Genomic DNA, 10713 nt, shown 5'->3' with positions numbered 1-10713 from the left:
TCGCAGACGCATTGACATGTAAGCACTCACATGAGGTTTTTCTTGAAAGACAAAGACATCTCCAGAATTTCTATTTTATATATGTGATTTAGGCATAGGCTGAACAGAAATAATCTCCTTTCTTGAATATTTACATTCTCATCTAACTATAACTGCCTTAACCTCACATGAACTCTAGCTATACAAGTGATATGCATTCTAAAGGAGCAGCACACACTGAACTTCTTGAAATGAAATGAACATTTAATGTTTTTTCCCCACACAGAAGTGCTGTAAGCTAGTATATATACGATATTATTTTAAAGTAATTTTCATTATTTTTTCTGATATAAGTTATAATTGTTAAATACCAATTTACATATCAAATATATATAAATGTTAAATGTTCACATAAACATTAAATACCAAAAGCCTGATTATTTGAGCACTCACAAATACAGAAATGTTAAATGCTGAATCACTGCACGTTAACTAAAAGAATGACTAACAACTCACATTAAACTGTATGCCATTTAATTTTAGTTAATCTGATATCATGTCTGTAATTTTCTTGTTCTGATACAAGCCTTTGCACGCATTTTACTGTCATGCTAGCATTACTTATCCCATAGCTAGAGAATGTAATCTGGAATATATTTTTAATACCTTTTTTCCAACTGAGCAATGGCCTTGGTGATTTTTTTGTAAGAAAAAGTGCAGAGAGTAAATATATACGTACAAAACACCCTTTCAGATTGGAAGATATATTAACATACCATACTTAAACCAAACAAGGCATAAATGCATTTGCAATCAATAATTCAAAGTAAAGGAGTCCTTTAAAATCACCACATTCAAAATAAAAGTAGATGCAAACCTATTTTTATAATATTCAGGCATAACACAGGACCAGTAAGGGAGAACACTGTGACACCCAGGTCTTGATTAGGTACTTCGTTACACGACTTTACAGACAGGTCTGGAAAGGAACGGAGGCACTGCAACACTGCAGTGTCGAACTGCAACGCACCTGGCCCACTGGACGCCCTAAACTTTTGGACACAATACAAGGGACAGCTGATTGTCCTAGGCCTTGAATCAGTGTAAGGGCAGAATGCAGCATTTTCCAATAGGAAATTCTCAAAATAGCACACTTGCTAGCTGTTTTTAAGTTTACACAGCTCCCCTGCAGCCCAAGGCCCAGGGAAAGATTCATGTCCCAGAGGATCCATCTTTTCATGAGTTCGTTCTCACACAAACAAGGCACAGTCACACTCTCCTTTGAAAACCTGAGGTGCAGAGCAGCTGCAATGTCCCTTTCACACACTATTTAACCACACAAGACACAGCCAGGAGGAGTGAGGGATACACACTTTCGGTTCTCTCATGCTTCAGAGTTAGTATCCTGAAAAATGCCTGTATCATCAGACTCATGATACTGTGCTTGGGGCACTCTCAAGACCTTCTCTCTTGAAGGTAGGAAAGCGACTATGGACATGACGCGGACTGGTTAGGAGGGCTGCCTAGGTTGGAGGGAGTCATGTTCTAGTTTTTGCCTCAAGAACCGTGGAAGAATTTTTTTCCGAAGATTGCCCAAGGAAACAATTTCCCATTAGTAAATGTGGGACTTGGCAAATTTCAGTTTTAGTAACAAGCACTTAAATTTCCTTCTATTCTTTTTGTGCTCAAAGAAGATTTTTGGGCACTCAAATCCCAGATGGATATCTAAATAAAGAATGAGTCTTTTGAGTTAAGAACGTACTTCCCAAATTTCAAAACTACTGTCAGTGAACTTAGGTAGGATGCATAATGTGAAGCATGAAGCCCCAGTGGTTTAACTGCAAATCACTCGAGGGTTTTTGTTTGGACCTCTGCAAGTTTTGTTTTTCAACTAGTTCAAATGGTTGATTTTATTCAAAAATCAACAAGATTTGCATTTGCTAAAAGGAACAACAGCTGTAGCTGTTGTTGTCATTACAGTTCCACACAATAGTGTTTTAAAAAAGAGAAAAACAAACTGAGGTTTGAATTTGTACAATTTGTACAATTTCTGTGCCAGATCCGGTTGAGAGATGAAGAAGAAAAAAGTCTGCTGGGAACAGAGAAGGATGGTAAGTTTGTAATTATGTCTCTTGGTACCTGTTTTGTTTACTAATCAAAGGTCTAATTGCTTTGCTCTATTTTAATTAACAATGTTCTTATTTTAATTAGTTACTTTTCCTGCATACATTAGCATTGGGAGAAACCACTGAGGATATGAATATGATGAAGAGTTTAAAGTTAAGCTTCTAAAAATGTTTTAACAATTTCACAAGCGTTTAATAATGAAAAAATAAAAGCTGCTGTTCATAAATGGGGCTGCTACTTCTCCAAGGATTTCATCCTATCAAAAAACAAAAAAAAGGGCTTTTTTTTTTTTAACTTAAAAAGTCGACTGATATCAAATATAATTAACTCAGGCACCAAAAGAGCTAATGCAGGAATATGAAAGGCTTGATAGGATTTAGATATGCTAAAATTTTCAAGCTGGACCAACCTTTTGAAACATCCCAGTGTGACAGCCATTCTCTTAAGAACCAATCTCAATGTTATTAGCAATTATCTTTGGAACTTGAGGAGCTTTATATTCTTCCCTAACAGAGGCTGGGAAAAAGCACAGTGCCCTGTGAAAGAACTGGAAAACTTATACAAGTTGTTCCAATTCCTGGGAAGATAGCAGAACAAATAACCTTTACGTTGAGTACTTTAATTATCAAGGACATAGGTAGCAACTGTTATCTTTTTCCTATGAACTGGTCTTGACAAATGTGTTTATTTCCTCTGTGGGACAGGTAATGGGCTTGGTGTGCAGGGAAAACTGTAAATCCTCAAGTTTTTGATATAGCCCTGCCTAATGCCCCTATGTGCAACCTAACAAGGGTTGGTCTATACGAAACTAATAGTAGTATGTTCCATAGCTGGTTAGAAAAGCACACACAGTAGCTCATAGTTCATTGTCCAAGCGCAAACTACCAGTTGGGATTCTGTAGAGGACTGTTTTTAGTGTGCTTACTCGAAGTTGTAAATGAAACAGAAAATATATTCATTAAACTTGAGGATAACAACAAAATGGAAAAGTCTGAAAAACACAGTAGTAGATCATACAATTTGTTTTGAAAAAAATCAGGATGTAATTCAATAAGGACAAATGCAAAGTGCTACATTTGGTAGGAATAATCAACTGTTCAAACAGAGAATGCAATAAATAAAAATACAGAACAATTGGCAGCTTTTTCAGAAAAGGATGAGGCAACTTTAGTGGAAGAAGTGGAATATGAGTCAATACTACCATGCTGCTTCCCAAACAGCAATCACAATGGGATATATAAAAAGGAGCTGTGCAGTGATCCTGTCTGATCCAACCCAAGTAGATGGTTAACTAGAATACTACAACCAGGATTGATTATCACATATTTGATAGGGGGGAAAACGGGGGAGGAAGGTTCACTGAGGAATCTGGAAAGCAACAAAAATGACAAGAGATGTACAAAATGGGATGAAAATGTGACTGATGAAAACAACCTGAAGGAATCTGATCATTAAGTCTAACGATGCCTTAGGAAGACAGAGCAATGTAGTTTTCAAGAGTGCAGAAAGTAACTAAGGAAATGAGCTCTTCACCACTGCTATGTACAGGACAAGAAGTAAGTGTGCCTTGCTACAAGTATCTGTTAGGTCAGATAAACTTTGTAAAGTGTGGCTAAAGGACTACAATGGATTGTCCAGCGAATTTTAAGAAGAAATTAGATTTTTATCAGAATATCATGTATCTGATTCCATGTAGCAAGAGATAAAGCTTGTTCTTGAGGCCTTTTCCAACCCAGTATTCTGACTGCCAATCTTGTACGTTTTAATGCACCTCTTTAACAAAGAGTATTTCAGGCAAAATACTGTAGCGGAATACCTACCACTGAGTTACCTCTGGGAGGAGACAAATAGTAAGTATTGCACAGCTGTAGTAGGGAGACGAGGCAAAGGGAGACTCAGTCCTTGCAAGACATGCATTGATTTTTTAGCCTTTATTTGTTTTGGTACAATTCTGTCAGCTGAGTGCAACTCCAGAACCTTGCTCTTCTTCAGGAAAAGGTCATGCTGCAGTTACCAACCAAATACAAGCTGGTATTTCAGTGCCTAAATGCTACTGTCCTAGCACAGCAGGTGAAGAATGTTATGAATGCAATTATCAGAAGCTAAAAAAAAATCTTAAAGAACTGAGTTTCCTAGAAAATCATAATTAGCCATTCAAACCATACTTGGAAATTTTTTTTGTAAAAAGGATTCATTTTGCTAAGTCACAGCCAACTTCAAGTATACTACAAAAGCTGCTTAATGTAAAAATGTGACTTCTGCTCAATTACAGCACAGCTCATAAGAATTGCCAGCAACTTTTTGATCACACTTGCATCCCTTACTGAATATGGGGGAGCTCAAAACGCAAACACCCAGAAGAATAACCGAGTGTTTTTCTTCATCCTTATTCAAGACTAGAACTAGGGCATGTCGTTCTGAGACACTGAATGCTTTCAACTGACACTTACTAATCAGAGAAGACCAGCTGTTTAAGGACTGGTAACTTGTTTACTTGCAAAGTACATCTCAAACCCAGCCTAAGTCAATTGTGCTTTTAAAAACTTCACCATTTGGCAATAAGATCACGACCACTATGAATAAGCTTCTAGTTCACCAGCAATGAGGAAAAAAGGATTCACAGCACAAAGAACACCATAGATCTGACATTGCCAGGGTGCCTGGTAAAGGTTCAACTACAGATGAGCATTTTCGTCCTCATGAATACTCAACTCCAATTTTCTTTCCTTAAGATGACTCCCTCTAAGAGCTGAGTGAGTGATGCTAACAAGATGCTGAGGAGAACGTTCAGTACTGTTGCCTGTATACTGAGTTTTCTGTAGCCTACAGCATTTCCTTGTGACAAATGTTAAATTGAGCACAAGTAGTAAAACTCATTAAACCTCCATCTTCCTTCTACAAGCCCAACCAAAACAAAACAGTGAAAGCATTTGCCACCTTTTATATTTTTATTGTGCATTTCATAAATGCTTAAAGATACTACACAAGACAGTATGCATTATATTGTCCATATGCAGTATGATACCCATTAAGAGACAGACAGGTTCCCAGATAATTCAAATAGACAAAAATTAGATAAAATAGTATTATCTCATTATACAGAAGGCAAACCACAGAAAGTGTTTTAGAGCATACAAAACAAAGGCAGAAACTGAAACAGATCTTCCAAAACTGTATATTAAGTCCATCAAAAATACCATGTACTTCTGGAAACTCTTAAACAGATTAAAAATTATGTAAGTCTACTTAGGGCTTGCCAACTTAAAATATTATTTAAAAATAAATTTTAATAAGTTTCAAATTCAGAAGAAATTCAAGTGTGAAATTCAAGTAAATAATAGGTATAAAGGGAATAAACAAAAACCTCTTTCCTTCTTCAATATAAATGAATTGCCAGACCAGTTTGTCATAGATTACTCTTCTTTCTTTCATATACGGATGCATATAAATTCATGAAGTTATTCTCAGAGGACGAAATTAAGTTGTCGAGATCATAATCAACTTCAAAGGTAGGTCTCTTTTCAAAAATTATAAGAGCAAGAAATACAGCAAAGTGTGCAGTAAGTCCCCATATCTTGAATGGCATTTTGTGTTCATGGTCATGGTATGTAAAGCAATGCATCCGATTTGAGTAACCAGATGAGGTTCTATAAGGCAAGGGCTTGTAATGTAAGGGCTTGACGAAGTACTCCAACGGCACGACAAAAACATCGCTCACTTCACCTGGATTAGGAGTGGCCTGGAATGTATCCTCTACAAATCCTACAACTGGTGTTACCAAGTGATTCATCTAAAAGGAGAACAAAAACAACAAATAAAACCCCAAACACTAAGTTTGTATCAAAAGAATGTTCTTTATTTTAAAAAGATTTCAGATGTTACAAAATGAGTACAAGAAACCTATGAAATATTCTTAAACTGCAATACAATTTAGTCCCTCTAATGGCAAGATATTTGGATTTGATTTTGAATATAATCAATTTTACATTTTCTTTTTGTATTTGTTAAACATGATCTTACTAATATTCTGTTCATTCTGTACAACCATTTAACAATTAAAAAGGTTTGTCAATATGCTACAGAAATAAAATACATGCATGCTCTCTCACAAGTCTTCCTTATTTAATTTGGTTGATTCTGATTTTAATTTAAATATCCCCAAATCACCTATGCTTTATCATACCTCTGTATCTATATTCCTAGGATATAGAAATATTTTCCTATAGATACAGAAATATGATAAAAGTATATGTAACTATAAAACAAACTTTTTTGAATTGCTCACTTATGGACATTTCTGTTTTAAATGTAATCCCTTCTTCCATAGGGAGGCAAAATCTATTGAAACAGTAGCTGCATAAAGAGGACAACTAAATTCTTCCAGATATGTTGCTAGTTCTATTTATTCATATCAACAACGCACTGCTGTTCAACAGAAAGCAGTAACAGCAAAACCCAACATTTGTGCTATTTGATGCACGTCCAGAGAGACTCCATCCAAGTCAGAATCACTTGGAATGTACGTACAGAGAAGACAAGGTAGAATATAACAGGTAAAATTTTTGTGGTCCAAAACCACATGATCTTTTGTATTGACTTGGGCAATTTGCTGGAAAACACTGAAAAGAGTTATAAAAACTACATTAAATCTTTACACTTAGCCTCCGAACTACGTGGCTTTGATGTTATCTATACAGAATTCAGAATTTAAAAAGTTAAAGCATTTTGCAATACAATTTTAAAATTAGTTCTTTTGTTTTTTAATGGGAAAAGGATATTGCGAACAGTAAGTGGCTAACAGATACAAAACCAAACAGTAGGCATATTAAAGAAACTGTTACCTGAAAAACAAAAATCATGGCTTTATAAACACTAACCCCTCTGTACTGTGGGAAAAACTGATCCTGTATAACCCTGAATGGTTATAGAAACTGGCAGCCTGTTAATTTACAAATGGTGACTTACTGTCCAAACACACCTCCAAAAGAGAAGTCTCCAGCAAGGAGATCCCATAGAGAATGGCAGTCCACATAACCTCCAGAGGTCCCTTTCTGCCTGAGTTACCCCTGCTTTGAGCAGCATATTGAACAAGAAAACTTTTGAGGTTACATCAGGCTTCTGAGGGACTCATCTGGACAAGTTCTGCTTATCTCCAAGGATGGAGATTATACAGCCTGTCAGGAAAATCTGTTCCAGTGTTTGGCTAACCTGATGGTAAAGAGTATTATCCTTGCATCTCATCAAAATTTCATTTGTTGCTGTTTGTGTCCCTTGTTTCAAGAAGAGTCTGGTATCGTCTTCTCTATAACTACTCAGGAGGTACTTGAAGAGAGCAACTAGATCACCTGCCAGCTTTCTCTCCTTCAGGCTGAGCAAACCCACTTGTCTCAGCCTCTCGCCATAATCCATGTGCTCCAACTCCCTTACCATCTTCGTGGGTCTGCGCTAAACTCTCACCAGTTTACCACTGTCCTTCTGGTACTCCAGTGTGTCCATGACGGGGCATGGTACACCAACCGTGGTCTCATAAACACCAAATACAGAGCAAGAATCTCTTCCCTTTGCTCTGCTGGCAACACAGGCTGCACACTTTAAGAAGGTACAGCTTTGAAAAGGTCATTATCAACCTTACAAAAGTAAATAACCCAAGCTTATTTTCTAATATATCCTGACATACTCAGTTTATTGCTTACTTTATCAATTCCAGGCACAAGCCTACAAATGACTTCCACCTTCTCTGGCTGGAGTCCCACTTCTTCTTTAGCTTCTCGGAGAGCAGTATCAATTTCATCTTTATCAACTGCTTCACTTTTACCTCCTGGAAAACACACTTCCCCGGGTGATCTTCTCAGCTGGAATTTAAAGCAGTACTACTGTTAAATACAACAAGTTTCAAATTTCTTCTTGAATCCACACAGGCACTTATTGATATTGCAGAATCACTTGATCTTTCATTTATCTTTCCCACCAAAGAAGCTGGAAAGGGTGGTAAAGTTTCTACAGATCAGAAGAAATGTGCCTTATAAAGAGCTACACAAGAAAAAGTTGGGCCTATACCCATATTGTGTCATTCAAACTACATGTTCTGCTTTAATACTTCAAAATTTACATTCTTCATCCTCTTGCTTGCATAAGAGACTGACAGACCAATCTGGACAGACAACATGAATAGTGGGATTAAAATACTCAAGGTAAGAGCAAGAACTCATAAAATACATATTTAAATAACATACCTTTAAGTACGTTATAGGAACAGGCCTGCACATCAAAGATGAGTAAAAAGCCCATTTCCAATCAGTTTATCAGCTAAGGAACTGTAATTATTAGGGTCTTAAAATTTCTAAGCAAGACCTCGAAAAACTTCCCTTTTCAGCAACAGAAAAACAGACAACAAAACAACGTGCTGGCAAAAGAGCTCTGGGGACTTAAGTTATTGTCCTTCCTTTCATTTATGAAAGGGAGAGAGGAGCAGTATTAAATGCAGATTGAAAAGTCACATTAATAAAGGCTGCACTACACTGTCAGTTTCTTACAGTCATACTAAACAATCAAAATTCCCTTCCCTGATCTGGAAATCATCTTTTACCGTCACAGGTTCCCGGGTATTCGGCATTTTTCTGGCATGGAAACACCCGAGTCACCGGTGTGTACAAACACCTGCTGGTAACCCCGGGCGCTGCCCGGCCGCCGGGGGAAAAGCAGCCCCCGCGACAGGCGGGGCGCGCCCGGCCCCCCGCACGGGAACGCAACGGGTGAACGAGCCGGCGGGATCCCGCCGTGCTCCGCCCAGCCCGGCAGCGCGGCGGGGCTCGCCCCCGGCTCACCCACCTGCATCGACCTGACGGTGAGCAGCAGGTGCAGCCGCCCCTCCCGCACCATCAGCGGCAGGAGGACGGAGGCTTTGGGCAGCGGCAAGTGCGAGAATTTGTCTCCGACATCGAACTCCCGCAGGCGGCGCCTGGCTTTCTCTTTCACACCGTCCCTGGAGGCAAACGGAAAGGAGGGCCGCGACACCCCGACGCTGTGCCCGGCAGCCCGCGGGCAACGCGGGAGGTGTTTTTCCACGGATTTGAACCCACCAGGTGCCGGCAGCCGCCGTGACGGGGCCGCTGACCCACCGCCCGCCCGGGCCCGCAGCGGGCGGCCCCGCGCAGCGCCCGCCGGCGGCTGCCCGCCCCCGTCGGCACGGGGCGCTGCGGGCACTGCTTCCCGTCCCGCCAGGCCCCGGAAGGTCTCTCCCCCCTGGTGCCTTCCTTCCGAGTTTTCCCCGCGGCCGGCGGGGGCAGCGGGCGCCGCTGCAGGCGGGGCGGCCCGCACGGGCAGCACTGAAAGGGTCGGGGACGGCCCTACCTTTCTGCGTCCTTCCGCTCCGCCATCTTCGCCCCGCCCGCGATGGGACTCGCCCTTCCTCGTCCCCTCCCGTCCTCCCTGGGACCGGCGACCAGTCTCTCCAATCAACACGCGAGATCGCCGGGTCCCGCCTTCTGATTGGCGGCGGGCAGGCCACGTGCCTCATGGGACGGCTGCGCGCGGCTTTCCCGCTCCCGGGCGGGCGTCACCCGCCCCACAGGTGGTGGCTGAGGGGAGGGCGGGCCGGGCGGGGCCGGGTCAGCGGCCGCTGCCTCCCCGGCCAGTGTCCACCCAGTGACGGGCAGTGCCAGCTGCCGGCGGTCCTCGCTCCAGCCGGGAAAAGCACAAACCCGCGGAGCGCTCTGGCGTCGCTCCTCACCGAGTGGCGCCTGTGGCCGCCGCCTGCGGAGGGGCAGGGGCAGCGGCAGCCGGCGCCGGGCTGCGGTGTGAGCCGTTGCCGTCGCTTTAGGTGAGCGGTCTGCTCGCACAGGCGCTGGTGTTCTCCTCTCAGCCGCTTTATGGGGCGGGTAACGCGACAGGTGACAGCCTCCAGTTTTGCAGGGGCTGCAGAGCGGTCAGAGCCTGGTCACCTGTAGTGCAGGACTCTTTGAAAAAAGCCAAAAACCGCCAGCAGACCCTTCTGAACACAGACACCCGGCTCGCTGCTCGTCATTCACGCGGGGGAGAAAACTCCCCAATACTCAGTGTATTTGAGTCGTTGCAGTTCTCATCGCGGGCGCACAAGTAGTTCTCTGTTGGAATGATTTGCCGTCCAGTCCCAGCCAGCAATCAGCGCTGCCTGCGTCTCCAGTAACACCACAATGGTACAGTCAACACCTGATCCCTCAAAAAACAAGACACAACACCCCCAAGTTATGTGGAATGCAGAAGAACTAATCTCAGTGTAGTTACCTCAATGTTTACCTTTTTTTATTGCATTAAGCTAAAGAATCAGATGTGTTTTCCCTGTGGTATGCACTTTGGACAGCTGACTTAATTAACCTCAAGTCCTTAAATGCTTGTTCACACTATTTGTTATGTAAAGTACGTGCATATGTATTTATTCACACAAGCTCACACGTAAAAATAAGTGCTGTTTATATACAACATGCATAATACGTTACTTCATATAGTAAATTAAAACCCAGACATAATTACATACACATGTACATGTCCTGGCTGTGGCCCCTGTGATTCCAGCAGAATATAAAATCCATTTTATGGCCAGTGTTCTGTTCAGGTTTCACTGAAATTTGA

At 41.5% G+C, this 10713-nt stretch overlaps 1 protein-coding gene across 2 annotated transcripts; it reads right to left on the bottom strand.

Annotated features, from left to right (window-relative positions):
* Positions 1–5041: 5041 nt before the first annotated feature.
* On the bottom strand, positions 5042–9489 carry NUDT7 (nudix hydrolase 7). Of its 2 annotated transcripts, none has more exons than XM_086620797.1 (4): positions 9457–9489; positions 8935–9088; positions 7800–7958; positions 5042–5896 (listed from the first exon to the last, which is right to left on the bottom strand). In XM_086620797.1, the coding sequence occupies exons 1-4, from the start codon at positions 9480–9482 to the stop codon at positions 5513–5515; spliced, it is 723 nt and encodes a 240-aa protein (XP_086476923.1). In that variant the 5' UTR covers positions 9483–9489; the 3' UTR covers positions 5042–5512. The 2 variants fall into 2 exon arrangements, with proteins under 2 accessions (XP_086476923.1, XP_086476922.1); XM_086620796.1 differs by having other exon boundaries at positions 8935–9127; positions 9457–9488.
* Positions 9490–10713: the final 1224 nt, after the last annotated feature.

Source organism: Tauraco erythrolophus, chromosome 15 (genome assembly GCF_009769465.1).
Source record: "Tauraco erythrolophus isolate bTauEry1 chromosome 15, bTauEry1.pri, whole genome shotgun sequence".
Taxonomy (NCBI): domain Eukaryota; kingdom Metazoa; phylum Chordata; class Aves; order Musophagiformes; family Musophagidae; genus Tauraco; species Tauraco erythrolophus.
Note: the sequence above shows the minus strand (reverse complement) of the source record. Positions and strands in the feature narration are given on the sequence as shown.